General features: G+C 40.3%; 3 protein-coding genes across 4 annotated transcripts in view; 2 read left to right on the top strand and 1 right to left on the bottom strand.

The window, feature by feature from the left end:
* The window catches only part of LOC126378458 (uncharacterized), a 240106-nt gene that overhangs the window by 75679 nt on the left and 144014 nt on the right, over nucleotides 1-20413 (top strand). Inside the window, exon 11 of one of the 2 annotated variants that reach the window (XR_007568079.1) lies at nucleotides 17174-17242. The exons of the other annotated variant lie outside the window; for it this stretch is intronic. The gene's annotated coding sequence lies outside the window, so the exon portion shown is untranslated. Of the gene's footprint in view, nucleotides 1-17173; nucleotides 17243-20413 lie in introns of those variants that run through there. 2 annotated transcript variants of the gene reach the window in all.
* The window catches only part of LOC126378343 (uncharacterized), a 40844-nt gene that overhangs the window by 9684 nt on the left and 10747 nt on the right, over nucleotides 1-20413 (bottom strand). Inside the window, exons 2-8 of the mRNA XM_050026610.1 lie at nucleotides 16684-16804; nucleotides 14634-14784; nucleotides 12373-12560; nucleotides 11785-11847; nucleotides 11170-11255; nucleotides 10051-10151; nucleotides 8215-8359 (exon numbers count right to left, since the gene is read on the bottom strand). Of these exons, the coding sequence (XP_049882567.1) occupies nucleotides 8215-8359; nucleotides 10051-10151; nucleotides 11170-11255; nucleotides 11785-11847; nucleotides 12373-12560; nucleotides 14634-14784; nucleotides 16684-16794 (845 nt within the window). The 5' untranslated portion in view covers nucleotides 16795-16804. The remainder of the gene's footprint in view (nucleotides 1-8214; nucleotides 8360-10050; nucleotides 10152-11169; nucleotides 11256-11784; nucleotides 11848-12372; nucleotides 12561-14633; nucleotides 14785-16683; nucleotides 16805-20413) is intronic.
* On the top strand, nucleotides 1912-7521 carry LOC126378445 (coiled-coil domain-containing protein 113-like). The gene is made up of 9 exons (XM_050026811.1): nucleotides 1912-1968; nucleotides 2409-2499; nucleotides 2785-2889; nucleotides 3753-3924; nucleotides 4289-4648; nucleotides 5261-5466; nucleotides 6247-6360; nucleotides 6809-6906; nucleotides 7443-7521. The coding sequence occupies exons 1-9, from the start codon at nucleotides 1952-1954 to the stop codon at nucleotides 7507-7509; spliced, it is 1230 nt and encodes a 409-aa protein (XP_049882768.1). The 5' UTR covers nucleotides 1912-1951; the 3' UTR covers nucleotides 7510-7521.

The raw sequence follows: 20413 nt of genomic DNA, 5'->3' as shown, positions 1-20413 counted from the left end.
GTGTTGAAGTCTAAATCAGCGCTCCCCAATTGTCCGGCCAAGTAGTTAATGCCATTTGCGGCAAACCTACATTAAGGCAAGTCATAAAAAGCAGCCAAAATCACCAGCTGATAGTCAATGATGAAGATGATTCCGTCTTTCAGAAGATACGTTAAGTCGATAGGTATCTTGGTGGTATGCAACCCGTTTGATGTGTGCTGTCAACTTAATTATGTCGGATTATTGGGCAATGTAAAAATTTTAGAGGGTATTTTTTCTGAATGTACTTTGGTCCGAAGCACGGAATCATCTTACTTTTTCGGACAATCAGGTGATTCAAGCCTGAAAAGTCCTTACCAAACAAAGGACAGTCTCACAAAGTGATTTTTGGAGGGCACGTTAAGCCGTTGGTCCTGGCTATTAGCCGTAAAAATACCTCCACCGACCCGCATTGGAGCAGCGTGGTGACTCCATACCCCCTCCGGTTGATTGAGGAGAGGCCTGTGCCCAGCAGTGGGACGTATAGAGGCTGTTTATGTGTACTTTGGTCAAATTCTGTGAACAAAATTCAGCTGATTCGACTCACTTATCCGATTCAATCGGAACCAATCAATCGACTATGTCGACCCAACTCTACTGTCAAATGTACAGTGACAAGTTTTTGTAATATTTATGTAGCATTATTATTTTTACATATTTTTGTATTTACCGGATTATTTCCACACTTTTTGATTTATTAATTGTTTTATCATGAATAGTCAACACCAGAGCAGAACAGCGCTTGGAAGGTAAAATACCTACTTAATTTATCACCCACAAAAAGTCATTTGTGTGTTAAGGGTGCAATATAATAACGCATTCCGGGTTTCGATAGATTTGCGATACTGCAGCGCATCTGGAATGTTCCCGAAGGCATAGACTAAGGAATAACACTACGTAATACGTTTAGACGGCCTCCGTGGTCCAGTGGTTGAGCGTTGTGCTCACGATCCGAAGGTTCCGGATTCGAATCCCGGTGGGACATATCACCAAAATCACTTTGTGATCCCTAGTTTGGTTAGGACTAGGTAAGTAAGTAGTAACTTACTGATATAAGTACGTAGTCGTTATATGAGTCATGTCGGGGGCTTTTGGCGGCTCAATAGTAACCCTGACACCAGGGTTGATGAGGTTGGTAATCCACCTCACAACCCTCACGATAGAAGTAGATACGTTTAGAACGGCAACTCTCCGCGCCCCACCAGCGGCTGAGCTAGGTTTACCTCACCCCCTCGGTCTTACTTTAGTCTTCAATCGTATGGGCGTCACACATCATACACACAGATGCGCGTGTACGATAACGTCAATGTGTAGTGTCTGTGTGATACGAGGTTTTTTCTATGAATAGTCCGGGTGTGCCCAAGTTACCAGCCTCCATGGTCTAGTGGTTAGTGTTAAAATCACGATCTAGGAGTCCGGATTCGATTCCCGATGGGGACATTGTCGAAATCACTTGTGAGACTGTCCTTAGTTGTGCTAGGATAGGACATTGCAGATTGAATCACCGAATTGTCTGTTATGAAATGATTGCGTGCTTCGGAAGGCATGTTAAACCGTTGGTCCCTGGATTTAAATGACGATGTAGCGATGTGAATACCAAAAACGTTTTGGAAAACGTCGTATAGATTTATCGGGTTGTTGAAGCCTAAATCGTACCAGAATCTGATGGCATAAAAAAAGTAAAAAGTGAAAAATAAAAAGTATCAAGACGTTATATCCAATTACCCGAGTGTTGCTTACTATAGAAATTTTATTTCCCCATTTTCCATGAGATTCTGGTACACCTATACCTATTTATTCGTTTTAATCTTTTTCAACTTAGTGATCTGATCTTTTTAGAACCAATCATTTGAATAACTTGACACACCACTACTGTCAAAGCTGAAGTATAAGTTTTCGAATTGAATATTTTTTGTAGAATAGTTTTGTCACAATGACGAGTAGAGGAAGGTAATTACTTTACTTTATCTTGTATTTAATACACACGTAAACTCACGCCTATTTCCCACCGGGGTAGGCAGAGACTATGGACTTCAATTTGCTTTGATCCTGACACACTTATCTTGCTTTTCTTGTTTTTAATAATAGATCCTGCTTTTTTTTTTAGGTAGGTGTGCGATTTTATTATCTTCTTGTCCAGAAGTAAGATGATCCGTGCTTCGGAAGGCATGTTAAGCCGTTGATCCCGGTTACTACTTACTGATATAAGTACGTAGTCGTTACTAGAGTCACGTCAGGGGCCTTTGGCGGCTCAATAATAACCCTGACACCAGGGTTGATGGGGTTGGTAATCCACCTCACAACCCACACGATAGAAGAAGAATTAAACGATATTTCCTGAGAGATATAGCAGAATGATATCTGATGTTAATATTGAAATGATTTTCCAGATCAAGTATAAGCCAACATTCGAGATCGATAAGTCAATACATCAGCACAAGTGACGCAGATGAATTGACTGACGACGAACTTGTTAAACAGGTATAGTAATACATTAAAACACTGAAACTGTGAAAGGCATACTTAAAATACCTACAAAAAATAAAAAATAAAATTGGTATTCAAAATTCTAGTATACGTTTTCACCAACTCCACCAACTCTCCACCAACTCGCAGTGGAGCAGCGTGGTGGAGTATGCTCCATACCCCCTCCGGTTGATTGAGGGGAGGCCTGTGCCCAGCAGTGGGACGTATATAGGCAGTTAATGATGATACGTTTTCACAATAAAATACTAAATATAGATAATATTTTAATCTAATACCCAGGTCAACGAACTGAAACACCAGATCAAGATACTGACCCTGGAGAATGAGATTCTAGAGAAGTGCATCATGAGAATCGACCCCTCGCTCATGCATGGAATCCTACAGGTAAGGGCTAAAACCACAGAGTTCTAATTTCCAACCTACACACAGAGTGTTAGTAAAACTTTGAGGGATGATTCAGGCCGTGATTCTAAGTTGATAGCAAGTAGAATTTTCCGTCGCAAAAGTATAGAATTGAAAAATATATGAATTTTACGGCGGAAAATTCTACTTGTCGTTTACTCAGAATCACGGTCTGAATCATCCCCCTCTGTATTTGTTACGATGTTACTAACACCCTGTATAAAAGCTACAGGTCACACTCACACTCACTGACTGACTGACTGACTGTTGACTGATCACGAAGTCTCAGAAACTAAAAGTGCTTATAATTGATATACAGGATGTTAGTGACATCGTACCGAATACTGAGGGAGATGATTCAGCTTATGATTCTGAGTTAACATCAAGTGGATTTTTTTTTGTATATTATTTTCGATTCCATTCTTTTGAGATGGAAAACGAAAGGTCACTGACTGACTCACTCCTCACGAAATCTAAGAAGATACAAGTGCTGGGAGTCAGAAATTTTGCATGGGGGTTCCTTTTATGACGTAGGTGTTCATAATCATAAAAATCAAGCCCAACGGCATGGAATAGGAATGATACTACGTATAGCATGTCATTTCTCGGCTCCCCACCAGCGGCTGAGCTAGGTTAACCTCACCCCGGTCTTACTTTAGTCTTCAATCGTAAGGGCGTCAGACGTCACACACACAGATGCGCGTGTACAATAACGTCAATGTGTAGTGTCTGTGTAAAACGAGGTGTTTTGTATAAAGTGCCCAGGGTGTGCCAACGGTCAAGCACTGGACCACAGAGGCCGTTATTCCGTGTATGAATGATTTAAACCAATAATCTTCCACCAGGCTCTAGAGTACGCCTTCAAACTACATGGAAGCTCCTCATCTCTGAACCTGGGCAGCTTCGCCAAGTCCACCTCAAAGTTTGGGATGCTCGAGTCCCTAGCCAGCCCGTCTCGCCTATTGACCAGCCCTTCCAGGATATCCACCAGGCGGGTGGAATCCTCAGCTAGGATGGGTAATATTTTACACATACATATTCTTATACTACCTCTGTGGTGGCTGGAAGAGATCTTTCTTAGAGATAATAAGTCCAAAAAATAGTTCGGTGAGGTGTGGGTACTTGGTTCATCTTGCGATGTATGTATTACTGACTGCCTCAATTGAGATACTACATAAAAAGCGTCGAGGTCGATCGGCTTTTACTGCCGCAAACGACACTCTCCCCCCCCCCCCTAGCACAGCAACCGCGAATTTTATCGAAGACTTGGAAGAAGAAGACCAACAGACGTAGCGAATGCTATCTACGCAAACAAATGACGTATGGCTGCTGGTCGAAGCCGGCGTTCCTCAATAATAATGTACGAATACCACCATTGCAGGTACGGGCATATTCGCCGCCGGTCCGAAGATCAATGTTCTAGAACGGTCAGAACTCGTTTCCATGGAGATGGAAATACTGGTTCGGCGTCTAGAACGTTCTAGAGCGAAAGCGGCAAGACAACAGGCCCTGCTCAAAGCGCAGCTAGAAGAACTGGGTCTGAGATCTGTTGAGATTGAGAAAGCTACTGAGGCGTTCAACCAGCAGGTGATAATCGAGGGATGGGATAAGATAGCGCAAAGGATCCCAGCTGAAGTGTGGATTCGGTACATGACAGATTGGTTCAGAGTCAGCGATAAGGAAATTGGGAAACTGAGACTCAGGACTAGTACCCTGAATACTCAGTACACTAAACTCAAAGGTATGTTTATCAGAAACTTTGTATCATCATCATCAGCCGTGCGACGCCCACTGCTGGGCTGTTGGAAGCTTTGTATGGTTACTGACTATTTTGAAGATAGGAATGCATGGGAATAACTGTTAGGCAGCCAAATTACTGAAATTGTATTACAATATCTTTTCGTTCACCACCAATCTCGTTGAACTTTTTTTCATATTGGTAGTCAGAAGTCATAGGGGTCAGAACATTTTTTCATAGGGGTAGTCAGAAGTACATCCATCGCAAGATGAACTAAGTACCCACACCTCACTGAGCTTTCTGTGAGTATGGTAGCCTTTTAGGTGGTTTGAAGGCAGCAGGACAGGAGTCCTAGTACGGCTTTGAAATAAACTACTCTGAGAGCCATCACACTCGCGTCAGACAGAATACTGCGGGAAGGAAGGCAAGAGGGAAACCACTGCCTTATTTTTCCCTAAAAAAATAGCATGGAGAATGCTACACCAAAAGAACGTGGCTCTTATACTAATGTATGGTAGCCTTGAAAGAATTCGCTTTAAACGTAATTATTCAATATTTTTTTTCCACTGTAATCGTTACTTTTTGGTGCAATAAAGTATATTTATATTTGTAAAGGTCAAATCAAGGTCAAAGCGGAACTGAGCGAGAGTTTGAGGCCCGTTGACTTCGAGAAGTTGAAGATTGAGAACCAGCAGTGTTTGGAACTGATTGAGAGCAAGTTGCACCAACTGGCCGAGCTGAAGAAGATGACGGGAGATGCGAACCTCAACCTGGCGATCCACAAGAAACTAATGATGGAACAGAACGCTTATCTGATGAAGGTTAATAGACCCTTCTTCTATTGTGTGGGTTGAGCTGGATTACCAACCTCATCAACCCTGGTGTCAGGGTTATTATTAAGCCGCCAAAGGCCTCTGACGTGACTCATGTAACGATTACCCACTCACATCAGTAAGTAGGAACCTGGACCAACAACTTAACGTGTCTTGCGAAGCACGGATCATCTTACTTTCAGACAATCAGGTGATCAGCCTGTAATGTCGTAAACAAACTAGGGATCAAAAAGTATTTTTTGTGGTCCGGGATTCGAACCCGGGATCTCCGGATCATGAGCCCAACGCCCAACCACTAGACATCAGAGGCCCCGATTCCTTCAGACACCTCATCATTTCATTTTAAGTTACACCTGTCATTTTCTCATCCTCCGAAGAGGAAAGGGACGGATGATTGACACCTGTAGGGTCTGCATGACAACCGCGAATTATATTGAGAGTCTCAAACGCAGGGAATGCTATCTACGTTAGATAGTCATCTTATGGCTATTGGTCAAAGCCCACGAAGCAATTCGCGTCGCGCGCGGCGCGGTTTCCGTGCAGAGCCGGCTGTTACTTTTAGAATTAATAACCCGGACAATTTGAATAGGTCTCGGTGATATGCCAACCGTTTGGCGTGTGCTGTCAACTTACATGGACATTGATCTCACAAACGACACGAAAGAAGAGAAACTTGGCAGTAGGCTTTATTTTCCTCATTTAGACACATAGATGGCCCATTATGCGTGTCCAAGAGAGACTTGCAATAGGATGTCTTTTTTCTTACAGGTCCAGAAGGACATTCTGCAGAAGAAACAACTAGTGATCAATCTGGACAAGGAACGGGAGAAGATTGAGGACCAGGCCGACACGTTGCAGGACAAGTATAATGACGTGAAGAAGGTAATGTACCTGCTTGTATATTTGTTTCGCTTGCTGGAGGGACTGGCCAGAGTACGCACAGAACCAAGGAAAAATGGAAAGAAGAAGGGGAGGCCTTTGACCTGCTGTGGGATAATGTGGGATCTTGTAGGATATATCTTCTTCTATCGTGTGGGTTGTGAGGTGCAGTACCAACCTCATCAACCCTGTTGTCAGGGTTACTATTGAAGGAAGGCACGTTAAGCCGTTGGTCCTGGTTACTATTTACCGATGTAAGTAAGTAATGTTTACATGAGCCATGTCAGGGGCGTTTGGCGGCTCGATAGTAACCCTGACACCAGGGTTGATGGGGTTGTAGTCCACTTCACAACCCACACAATAGAAGAAGATTTATTCCTTATTCTATGCAGTAGCGTTTCCAGAAGGAAGTCACGGGTAAGGATGACAGCTTGTTTTGAATATTTTCCAGGTCCGTCTGGCGTATGAGGTCCCGGACATAATGGAATACGTGAGGGTCAAATCTGAAGTGGCGGATCTACGGCATGTGGTCAAGATGTTGGACAACAGGTATAGGGTTCCGAACCCACCACCATCCGATACTACCCCCCCAGGTTTAGGTGGCTACCTGGGGGGTTAAAATGGCCACATGGAAGCAATTCATTTGAGAAAGCAATATTGCTATTTGACATTTGTTTGCATTGCGCACAATACAATACAATATCTCTTTATTGCACTTCACCACCAGCCCATTACCGTCCCCACTGCTGGGGCACGGGCCTTTTCCTATGGATGGATAGGGAGATCGGGCCTTAAACCACTATGCCGGCCCAGTGCGGATTGGTGGTTATTAACGACTGCTAATGCAGCCGGGAAAGTATTTTATCTATCTATCTATCTATCTAAGGTAGCAATCGCTTTGCGCACTTACTTGTATATGCGCAAATGTCAAATTGCAATATTGCTTTCTTAGATGAATTGCTTCCGTGTGGCCATTTTAACCCAACGACTAACGACGCCAGGGTTGTGAGGTTGGTACTCCACCTCACAACCCATACTATAGAAGACCAACTGGCACGTCCAACTAAATGCTTTCATGTTACCAGGTTCCACGTCCAGCAGATAGCGCTCAAGTCCCTCAATAGGAAGTTGCATTCTATGTTCTTCGAGTAAAGGAACACTTGGGTTACAAGCAATAGTCTTAAATATTGTAATAAACGTTTATTTTGAATAATATATTATCTGTATTGTTTTATTTCGACCATGGAAAAGACCAGGGGGGTTAAAAGCCCACATCGAATTGCATGCAATGCATGCAATTTGACATTTGCGCATATAAAGGCACGTGCGCAATGCAAACAAATGTCAAATAGCAATATTGCTTTCTTAGGTGAATTGCTTCGATGTGGCTATTTTAACCCCCCAGTAGGCTTTGACGTCCGAATGGCGAATTATATCGAGGCCTTCGACCAATAGCCGTTTGACGTCCATCTACGTAGACAGCATTCGTATCGTTTATTGGTCCAAGCGCTCGATATAATTAACGCCGCGCGCGACTCGGTTGACGTGCACGCCCGGCTATAAGCCGCCATTGCTAGCCTTTTGATGACGTAAGTGTTACCGTTCAATTGGTATCTCCAACATTCCAAGGACGCAAATTTTATTATTAAAAATTAAGTGAATAACTGAATAATGTATTTATTTACTATTATTTGTCACATATATAAAAAAAGTTCAGAATTTCCTTGCAAAGTAAATTAAATATAAAGGTAAGAGGTAATCGAGCTCACTCTAAGTTCTTATTGGTGTGAGGCGGAGAGTCACAGTTATATATAATTATGGTCATGAGGTCACCACTAGGCCAGACTAGTGACTCACCTGAGCAGCTGGTACGCCAGCATGCAGCTGAAGATGCACACCAACACAGCGCTGACAGACAGGGCGAAGACTCCTCGCAGACACCAGTATAGAGCTCCGTGAACTACTCCGCAGTCGGTGACGCCTTCGAATACGCAGCGGACACCTTCGGATACGCGAGGAGAAAGGAGGATTAGGAAAAAAAACAATATTAAAAAAAAAGAAGAACCTTCCTTCCAGAACCTTCTTTCCTTTTCTTCCTTTTCCAGATTACGATGATCCATAATTTACATAATAAAACCATCAAAGAAATTAAAATAATAAAATCAAATCAAATAAAACTGTAAAATAATATTAAATTCAAAAATATCTTTATTCAGTAGGCAACATAATTACACTTTGAATCGTCAATTTTTACATAACGAACGTCTCATCCACCTAAAACTACTGCAGCTTCTCACAACCTGTATAGCCGGGGAAAAGAAGCTGCAAGAAAAACCTCGGCACAGGGCCCTAGACGTTCTTTAAAAAAATAAAAATAAACATAAAATATTGTTATACAATTGAGTAATTTAGCTGCCTAATATCAGTTCTCTGACAGTTTATCCCATGCATTCACATCTTCTAAATTTATACTTTACGTATATGAGTACCTTCTCATCGGCATCAATACAGGCACATGTCTCGATTCTATTATTGTAAAAAATAAGGAACTGGACCTCACGGATACTGCTGTATTTTTGGGAATTACTTTGGAGGCTAAGCTGCAATGGAGTCCACATATTGATGTTGTTGAGTTGTCCAAAAGGCTCAACTCAGCAGCATTCGCGGTCAAAAAAATTTGTTTAATAACCGAGGTTGTGAGAAGCTGCAGTAGTTTTAGGCGGATGAGACGTTCGTTATGTAAAAATTGACGATTCAAAGTGTAACTATGTTACCTACTGAATAAAGATATTTTTGAATTTGAATTTGTCTGTCGCAGCAATGCCGGAGATAAGGACAGTCCAGCCTGTCGCCGATCATCTGCAGGATGATATTTTGTCAAGGTACCTTTATTTCTCCGATAATAGGCGAGGGTTGAAAACCAGTGTTGCCCCCTGGGCAAATAACCACTGAACCCTGGCCTTTTTTCAGTGGACTGCGGCACCCATGTACAGTCATGAGCAATATAATGTACCCACTTTAGGACTCTGTCGCACTAACACATTTGACATTTAGTGAGACTTACAGTTCAATTTGTCAAAAAAGTTAATGTGACATGGTACCAAAGTGTATACATATTAATGCTCGTGACCGTACATTTTATTTTTATTCTTAGGTTAAGTAATTAATTTTGTTTAATTGTATAAGTAAATGTATACAGGGTGTAAGTGACATCGTCGCAAAAGTATGGAACTGTAAATAATTAAAAAAAAATGCTAAAATTTTCATGTATTTTCCGACAGGAAATTCCACTTGATATCAACTCGGAATCATGGCCTGAATCATCCCCTTCAGTATTTTTTACTGTCACTAGCACCCATACGTACTTGTATTGGCTACCTGTACGTATTTGGGGTGAAAGTGACATCGTAACGAATAGGGGGGGGATAATTCAGCTCATTATTCATTGAAAATAATTTTAAAAAAATATTATTATTTTTTTTTTTGGGCCTTTGGCGGCTCAATAATAACCCTGACACCAGGGTTGATGAGGTTGGTAATCTACCTTACCACCCACACGATAGAAGATTTTAACAAACACAAGGAAATATCATGAATTTTGCGACGGAAAATTCCGCGTGATATTAACTCAGAATCATCACTCAAAGTGTTCGTTACGGTGTCACTAACACCTTGTATGTATTTTTTTATTACCTTCGTCGTCTGTGCCGCTGTGCTGCGTATCAGGAGGCATGGAGAAACACGTGCAGGTCCTCGTCAACTTCGTGTATTCACAGAACTTGAGGGTTTGTAGTCTGAAACAATACAATACAATACAAATACACTTTATTGCATCAAAATAAAAAAATAAATAATTACAAAAAGACTCTTAACTATGTACATGGCAATTGGCGGCCTTATCGCTTAAAGCGATTCCTTCCAGACAACCATAAGGTGAGGAAAAATGTAAAAATTGAAAGATTGCAGGAGCTGTAGGAAAGTGAGAATACTATGGAAGGATAATGAATGGGAATTTGATTGTTTATGGTGTGAAAGGAGGATGGTTAATGAGGGAATACATGCAAATACATATTTATGGTTGTCACAGGTGCGAATCCCGAATCCTGGCTTCGACTCTAAACCTTTATTTCGACTTCGGTTAGATTCACGTTTGGAACATAGATAATTGTTTTAGATTTACGCGGTTATTATCATAATTAAAACACATAATAACGGGTCAATCAGGGATATGAGACCCCCGATATTTCGACACTTTTGCAAGTGCCATGATCACGGGATGACTGATGAGATTGGAGTGGAGTACGTAGATCCATAACTTTCTACGGGCAGACATATCTGTCTACCCTCTTTCTTTGCCGCTTGTTTATGTATTTGATATCGGAATGTTCGGAATCATCTGAACTCTCTCTCTCTGATCGGGAGTCTCATATCCCTGATTTAAACGCGGTAAGAACCCGTTATTATTTGTTTTAATTACATAGATAATTGATATGTAATTTCCAGGATTTGTGCCCGGTTAATGGCATAGATTCGCCCCCTATTATATATGGACGTCAACAGTATACTAATATAATTCATATACTTTACACCTCTGGGGGGTTAAAATGGCCACATCAAAGCAATTCATCTAAGAAAGCAGTATTGCCATTTGACATTTGTTTGCATTGCGCACTTACTTTTGTTTGCGCAAATGTCAAATTGCAACATTGCTTTCTTAGATGAATTGCTTCGATGTAGCCATTTTAACCCCCCTGCTTACCCCTTCAGGCGTGATGAAATGTTATATGGAATTAAGATCAATAAGTTACCCACTTGTTCATGTGAATGACTGTGGTGGTAATGGTGACCAGCACACACGTCAGCGCGCAGACCAGACAGCAAGCACCCACCACCTTTATCTGAAAATTATACAAACAAAATGTAACAGCTTCCAAGGCTAGTGTGTGGAACCCTTGCCCAGGGATACGGGTGAAGACCTCAACGGTTGCAGAGACGAATATGGGAGTCATCGGTGTGGTAAAGCAGGACGGAAGAGGCGAGTCACGGAGACTGTAACCTGGAACCTGACAGAGGGCAGCAGTAACTGTCAGTACTATTCAGCTAAGGACAGGAGTCCTAGTACGGCTTTGAAATAGACTTTGACAGAGTACTTCAGACACGTCAGACAGAGTGCTGCGGCGCGGAAGGCAAGAGGGAAACCACTGCTCTATTTTTCCTTAAAAAAGTAGCGTGGAGAATGCTACACCGACAAGAGCGTGGCTCTTAAATTAGTGATGAGGCTAGTGGTTAGAGCGTTAGGCTCACGATCTGGAGGTGCGAGTTCGATTCCCGATGGTGACATTGACCTCCAGATCATGAGGTTGTATAGTGTCTGTGTGTGTTATTCCATGATGTGATATTTAATGGTGGCAGACATACTTTTCTTACCATATAGCTGTATCGATTGCGCCGGCGCGCGAGGCTCATGATGCAGACGCCAGTCAGGACCAGCTGTGGGGAACGTTCCATAAGTTTTAGTTAAAAAAATAAACAATACTACACTACTTGACAACCTAGTCAGATGAGATACTTTTTACGAAACGTGAAATCTCTTTCACGATTTTCTATTCAATTTGTATGGAAATAGGGTCGTGTGACGTCATCAATAAAAACGGTCAAACGTCGTACTCATTGTTATGTCGGTGTCAGTGTCTGTGTCGGTGTAAATTTCGGGATCAGTGTCGGTGTCGAGATCGGTGTCAGTGTCTGTGTCGATGTCGGTGTCAGTGTCTGTATCGCTATGGATTTCGGGATCAGTGTCGGTGTTGCTGTCGATGTCGATGTCGGTGTCATTGTCTGTGTCGATGTCGGTGTCGGTGACACGGCCGGTGTCGAGATGGGTGCCAAATCAGTATCGGTGTCAGTGTCGATGTGGATGGCGGGGTCCGTGTCGGTGTCAGTATTGGTGTCGGTGTCTGTGTCGGTGCGGGTGTGAGTGGGGTGGGATGCAGGTATATTCCGATGGAATTGTGGTACCATGGCAGCGGGTACGGCGGCGGGCACGGTCTCGAGGTGATGCGGGCTGGCGGTGTAGGCGCGCACCAGGATGTGCTGCGCGGCCAGCAGCCCGCCCAGCGCCGCCGCCAGCGCGCCGCAGCCGCAGCACCACCACGCGTACTTGCGGCGCCGGCACACCGCCTCGCTGCGCGGGCACCCCACTGCCGCTGGGGGGAACAGTTTTGCTAACGTTAGATAAAAAAGAATCAATCGACCTAATGAACGTCAGAACACTAGCTTACGTACTTTGACAGATCTAATTCTTACCGCGCATTGAAACTATTGTAAAATGTTATCTTTATTTCAATATAATTAATGAAATATTAATAGCTGGGCGGACAGTGCTAAACAATAAAATGTGATGTCTATGTATAATATTGTGACATGTAGTGATGTTATTGATTTCTAAGGATTTGTATTAGGTTAGGCAATATTAAGTTTTGCGAGATTACCAAAGTATGGCGGCGGCGGGACATAATTTGGGGGCACATCGGCAGTTATCGTGGACTGTGGAGTCGACACTTGATACTGCACCACTTGCATAACACCACACGCTTGCATTTGTACACAAATTAAGACTATAACGCGCTATTCACCATAAAACTATTCATAAAAACACCATTCAATTCCGCGCCATTTGATATTATAACACTTAAAATTAAAACAAAACTCATTGCCCGATAAAACTTTTAAAAAACAAAAAGGAAAAATTCGAAACAAAGTTTTAAATCTCGCGCCATTCTCACAAATCGATATTTACACCGCGCGCGAAGCGTCGTAAGGAACAATGACCCTTTCACAAATATATTTTGTTTGTTTACTACATTTCAATCACTGTATAAATTGCACTTTGCATTTGCCACAAAAAAGTACCATTTTATATTTCTTTTACTTATTTATTGCACATTGTATTACATTTTTTCCCTCCGTCATTTGTTTATATTCATAAAACACCAAATTAAGAATGACACATATCGTTTTTAATAACACTGTCAACACCAACTTTAAAAATAAATGTTTTTATACTGTTTTTATTTCAAATAATATGTTTTTGATTGCATTATTGAATTCGTTTACGAGACTAGGTTATGTGTTAACGTTTAACAATGGCGTTTGCCGCGCAGAAGCAGTACGGACCCCATCAGGTAATATTGCATTAACCGAACGAGAATTTATAGATTTTACCGCGTAAACCATACCTATACACATACGCATAATAGGGGTATTATAAAAGACCTCTCATTGAAAGCCCGAATGCGGGTGAGAGATGTAATGTAACCTTTGAAAAAAAAAAAGGTTTTTGAATAAAATCTCTTTAGTAACAGAACAGGTAGTTTTTTTTTTTCTTAAATAGGTATTCTTTTGGTTAAGTTTTCGTTACATGCAGGTCGAATGTTTGAATGGCGACGTCTTTTAAGATTGCAATATTTAAGTTTGTGAGAATATTTTTTGCTAGGCACCTGCTTTTTTGAGTTCTGTAATAAATTATTTAATGCATTGCATTCAATATGTCTCAAACTCCATTGTCAGTTTTTAATATTGAATAGTGATATTTTTGTGTAAGTAAGTTAAATAGGTACTTTTAGACAAGATAAATGTTACATGCGGAAACCGTAAATAAATATTAGGTACCTAGTTACTTTGTTAATTCAGTATAATTACACTAATGTATTAAATAATTAAATGTTTAAAATAATGAAACTTGTGGTTTGCCGTTTTGATATACAACATAATTATAAATCGACCATCTTGCCTGGCTTGCTTACTTAGATACACGACTTACCATTATTCCTTTTCAACTTACCACTATTCCTACAATATCTTATTGTTACTTGAACTAAGAAACCTGTTTATTATTATTAATTTATACAATCAGAAGGTACTCAATGTCAACTGACTTGCCATTCTTCCTCCACTTACTATCCCTTCTTAGTTCTTCTTCTATCGTGTGGGTTGTGAGATGGATTACCAACCTCATCAACCTTGGTGTCAAGGTTATTATTGACCCGCTATTTAGGTACATCAGTAAATAGTAACCGGAACCAACGGTTTAACGTGCCTTCCGATGCACGGATCATCTTACTTTCGGAAGATCAGGTGATCAGCCAGTAATGTCCTAACCAAACTAGGGATCACAAAGTATTTTTTGTGATATTTCCCCACCGGAATTCGAACCGGGGACCTCCAGAACGTGAGTTTAATGCTCAACCACTGGACCACGGAGACCGTTAGTGACTTACCATTATTCCTCCGGTTAGTAGCGAGCACGGTGGCGGGCGGGCGCGGCGGCAGCGCGGGCGGCGTGTCAGTCTTAGCCGGGGGCGCTGGCCCGGGCTCCACCGCGCATGCGTACTGCACCGACGCCGGTTTGCATGTGCATGCCACTTGGTACTGGAATTTTAGGGCAAAATGATAATGATTATTAAACATTTATTATGCGGGTATAAGTGGAACCGGAGAGTTTGCAAGACTTTGAGTGGAGGAAGCGAAGTTGGCGGGTCAGGAGTAATTTCAATTCCAACTGGAAATAGGAGACAGATCTAAAGGTGACAAAAAATGTTTTATTTTTCTCTATTTATTTATGAATTTGAATAAAGAAAAATGTAATAATAAGTGCGACATTTTATCACGTTTTCTATGACGTCATGGTGTGCTTTTTCATACAAATTCCATAGTCATTCGTGTTTTGACGTTAGTAAAAAGTAACTGAATTGACTAGTTGGAAACTACCCTCATATATTACTTACATACATAAACTCACGCCTATTTCCCACCGGGGTGAGCAGATATAAAATTTGTATTCTTTCTTACTTTTATATTTTTGAATTCTTTAGTTCCGATATTGGGAAAAGACCTCGAATTCCCTTTCTAAACCTCCACCATGGTTTTAAATAGTTACGGTTAATTAACTGTCGGATATCGGCAAATAGTAAAAGAACATTAACTTAGAAAAATAAAAGACTTTTGCGTTTACCGTTAAGTGCGTTATACCGTTAAACAGCATTAGTGTCGGCCATTTTAGTAAATTTTACACCCAAGTACGGTCACGAGCATTAATATGTATACACTTTGGTACCATGTCACATTAACTTTTTTGCCTCATTGAACTGTAAGTCTCACTAAATGCCAAATATGTTAGTGCGACAGAGTCCTAAAGTGGGTACTTTATATTGCTCATGACTGTGCGTCTGTAGAACGTCTGTAGCAAGGATGTTAGGGAGCTCCGTAACCGTAACCGAAACTATCGGATATCCGATATAAATACATATAAAAAATCTCCCGTAACCTTAACCGAATCTGAAATAAAAGTTTCGGATAATATCGGATAGGGATGGAGCCTAATTGAGACACGTTATGACAAGTTGTTTTAATCGGCCGGCCGCTGCCAGTGCCGAACTGCCGACACACAAGCCGTGCGTATTGTTTGTTTTTTCTTCTTTTGTCGTCATAACCGTAGTCGTACCGTAGTCGTTACAATTTTTGTCGTTATAAATAAAACCACTATATTACCTATTTGTATTTTACTTTTATAAAAAAAATCAGTGGGACATCAATTAGGCTACAGAAAAAGAAATCCAAACCGAAATTATTAAAAAAAATCCTTCCAACCAATTCCAGAAATTCCTTAAAAGAATAATATATCCGTAACCGAAATTATCCGAAATTAACGGTTAATCCGAAATAATTTATTATCCGTATCCGTAACCGTATCCGGTATAATAATCATTCTTAAATCCGTATCCAATCCGTATCCGAAATTTCATATCCGTACCCTAGGTATATCCGTACTCTCAGAATGAAGGACTTTCCAGGCTACGTTCCCAAAAAACAATATAGATGGCGCTGTACAAATTTGCCTTCGTTTAACCTTCATAACAGAACAGACATATGCATCTTTTATCTTTGTTCTTGGGTAGAAATGATGACCCTTGTAATTACACTCAGGCACAACACATCTTCCACCCATTATTATTCTGATCAAAATTAAGAGATGCAATGTAAGTAGGTACAGTCATGAGCAATATAATGTACCCACTTTAGGACTCTGTCGCACTAACATATTTGACATTTAGTGAGACTTACAGTTCAATTTGTCAAAAAAGTTAATGTGACATGGTACCAAAGTGTATACATATTAATGCTCGTGACCGTACATACATATAATTCTATACATAATCTCATTCAAATTATTCCAAATATCAAGCAACAATTATTTTTATACATATATCATGCTTTTGAAGATTTACAACTTTTTTTTTTATTAAAAGCTCTTATATTAATTATACTAACTTTGTGCAAATCGGAAGTAACACTGGCGCTAGTGTCGCACTCGGGGCAGGCGTCTGCTTCCGGTTCCGGCGCCGGTGAGCTCGGCGCTGACGTCACATCCGGGTCCGCCATCTTTGTTACACTGCAAGACAATGCAAGTTAAATAAATATGGTTTTATACTGAATCATATATGATATATGTATATAGGTAATAGTTTAATCTATGACCCTACTCGGGAAACTCCTAATACGACCTCAGTGACCCAGTGGTTGAGCGTTAGGCTCCCGACAAAAGGTCCCGGGTTCGAATCCCGGTGGGAATGATCCTTTTGATTAGCACATTGCAGGCTGTTTACCCGATTGTCCGAAAGACAATGCTAAGCCAATGGTCCCGGCTCCTAGCCGTAAAAAATCTCTACTCCACCAATCCACAGTGGAGCAGCGTTCTATACGTAATATTCATGGTCTAAGAAAAGAAAAGGTGCAGGTCGTGTCGTATCGAGAGGTGAAGGTTTTGGCGGGAAGAAGAGAGGAATGGCGATTACTCCACCGACAAGAGCGCAGCTCTTAAATAGAGAGAAGATAACCAGGTATGCTCAATCCTATGACAAGCCGCCACTATGGTAGTATTATTCCTTATTATATGACTACTATACACAACAAGTGATTGAGATGACTGGCTCGGTCATTGACCCGGCCTAACATGACAACACGCCTCATTGTCTCAAGTGGTCCTACTTCATTGCTAATCTCTCATCTTAAGCGCTATTTATAAACTTAATACATACTGACAGACCGGCGCTATTATGTATAAAATAAATATGTTTATTTGCTTTTTACCGAAATGTATGAATCTGTTCTGAAGTCATTAGAAGGAAACTGTTTTAAGAAAACATTGACAAATTGGTTGTTAGAGAATTGTTTTTATGATTTAAATGATTATTTTGACTTTTAAACCATACAATTTTTAATTTATTATGTTTAAAAGTTTTGTTTTTAAATTGTAATTAATATTTGCATGCCTAGTTAAATACTATAAGGTTGTTGAATACTATAATATTATAATACTACCTCGTATCTATTGTATATTGTATTCTGGCAAAAAAAATGTGATTGATTGATTGAGTAGATATCCAGAACAGGCCTAAACCAATGATTGTCGAATTTGTTTCCGAATTCATGTTTGGATCATAAATGATTGTCACGTGCTCAGCGGTGAAGGAAAACATCGTGAGGAAACCCACATTCCCGAGAGATGCATTTTTCGGAGGTATGTGACCTAACCTGTATTGGGCTGGTTTTCCCTTCGCGGGTTGGAAGGTCAGACAGGCAGTCGCTTCTGTAAAAACCAAACCTGTCAAATCTTCGTATTAGGTAAGCGGACCCTGTGAAAACGGGATAATGCTAGGGAGATAATAATGATGATGCTTTAAAAGTCTATTTTTACAATACAAGAGCTCGGGTCATTGCTCCATATACCTCTAATATGATCGTTTTGTGCATATTTCGGTCCCACCCGCTATGCTCCCACGGCATCTGTCTAAGATGATCCGATGAAAGGGAACTATGCCCATACAGCCATGTCTTACGTATTTTTTTTCTTGATGATTAATGAAATGATGAAAGGTGATGACGATGAATGATGAAACCTAAGCCCCCTCGGAGCAGACTCCTACTCCGAACCCCAAACTAATTAACTCAAAAGTCCGCATAAACTTTCGAGTTATGAAGCGGCTTGTTGGCACGAAGCAAAAACAGATAGGTAGATACACTTTGTTTATTGAATATTCCGATATAATAACACTGTCGCGAATGTTTTCCGACTAACTTAATGCGATCATTAACCACAAAACACCACTTCGTATTAATTATTTAGCTTATTCAATGTAAAAAGTAACTGTCCCGTTCCCGCCAAAAACCTCGGTAAGAATTAGATCTATCAAACTACGTCAGCTAGTGTTGTGACGTTCATTAGCATAGTGATGATCAGTCGATATTGGGTCGATCGATTCTTTTCTATCCACACATATGTATAAAACTCACGCCCGCGATGAGCGTGAATGAATCTGTTTGAGTCTCATTTCACATCTCATTTTGGAAAAGAAGTAACTCGTGCGTTACCGTTTCGCCCATTTCTCACAAAAAGTAAGTTTTCAATGGGTTTTTTTTTGCTTCGAATGATCCGCCTTACCTGCCCAGGGTTGCCGTAAGGTAGGAAAGTATTTTTCTTTTTGTTTAATTTTTTTGCTATGGCAATACTGGTGAATATTCATGCAAATTGCGAACCAAAATCTATCGTTGCCATTCAAAGTTATCAAGTTATTTGAAGTTGATAGAATATTATAACCAATACTTTATTGCATACACGAACGAAATATACAAGATACAGAAACAAAAGATAAAAACAGACAACAATTGGCGGCCATGTTTGTTAAAACCATGTTTGTTGATTAAACGGGGAGCGTTGAGGATTTCACATAATGCTTCCCATTTCATGGATAATATCTTTATTTTTACTCGTATAAGCCTTAAATGTTAACATTTATAAGTATGTAAGTAGTTACAGGCTATAACATAATTATTATGAGATAGCTGGTATCCCTAAAATGCTGACTGACCTTTGCTTTTATTAAACAAAAAGTATGTTTTACGCACCTATACTATAACCGCCTCCACGGTCCAGTGGTTGAACGTTGGGCTCACGATCCGAAGGTCCCGGGTTCGAATCCCGGTGGGGACATGTTACAAATATCACTTTGTGGGCTCTGGTTTGATCAGGACATTGAAGGCTGATCACCTGTTTGTCCGAAAGTAAGATCATTCGTGATTCGGAAGTACGTAGCCGTTACACGAGGCATGTCAGGGGTCATTATTGGCTCATGACAGCAGGGTTGACGAGATTGGTAATCCACCTCGTACATAGCACCAACGATACAAGAAGGTGAATACATTTTATACTTTTAAGTAAATAACGAATATAAAAATGATCCATAAAATTTCTCGACAGTTACAGCCCTAGCATTAAAAAAAAGTTATTTCGTAACAAATCGTGACGTAGAAATTCGTGATCAAGTTTAAACTTTTAACAGAGTAAATGGAGTATTTGAGGGTCAATACTTCCTGTTAATATAATACCTACGTAACTATATTTACCAATGTTACTTAAATACCTATAGTATTAACATTATTAAATAACCTTCTTCCATCAAAGTAAATAATATCACGAATATAAAAATGTTTTGAAACTACAACATATTTCAATATATTTCTTTTTTTTTTAATTTAATGGCCCGGTCGCACGGCCTTTAGCAAAGTTTCTAAATTCGAAAAACAAAAATAGGGAAGGGGACATGTCGATGTTTGACAATCGATATTAGTATACTGAAATTACAACCATTTAAGTAAAGTACTTACCTATAACAATTCTAAAATTCGTTATGGATTTAAAAATAAATTACGACGTATGTTTTTAACTACATAACTGATCAATAAAATATTAGAGAATCATAAAATTCTTCAAGGCACTTTATTTTTATTATAGGTACCTAAGTTTCTTTTAGAAATCTAAATATATAAAAGGAGAAACTGACTGACTGATATATAAACGCACAGCCTAAACGGCTAAACGTAGGCACTTGAAATTTGGAAAGGACGTAGCTTAGGTACCGTAGAGATGCACTAAGAAAGGAATTCCCGAAATTCCCACGGGAACGGGAATTAGCGGGAAAATCCTTTTGTATGAAAAATCTAA

This window comes from Pectinophora gossypiella, chromosome 26, assembly GCF_024362695.1.
Source record: "Pectinophora gossypiella chromosome 26, ilPecGoss1.1, whole genome shotgun sequence".
In the NCBI taxonomy this organism is placed as follows: Eukaryota; Metazoa; Arthropoda; class Insecta; order Lepidoptera; family Gelechiidae; genus Pectinophora; species Pectinophora gossypiella.
The sequence above is the reverse complement of the archived record's forward strand: the minus strand, read 5'-3'. Positions and strand labels throughout refer to the sequence as shown.

What these genes read in the sequence shown, in the direction of transcription:
- LOC126378445 (XM_050026811.1), top strand. An exon ending in TCAGTACACTAAACTCAAAG is followed by an intron (nt 4,649 to 5,260) that starts GTATGTTTATCA and finishes ATATTTGTAAAG; the next exon opens with GTCAAATCAAGGTCAAAGCG. An exon ending in GTCAAGATGTTGGACAACAG is followed by an intron (nt 6,907 to 7,442) that starts GTATAGGGTTCC and finishes TCATGTTACCAG; the next exon opens with GTTCCACGTCCAGCAGATAG.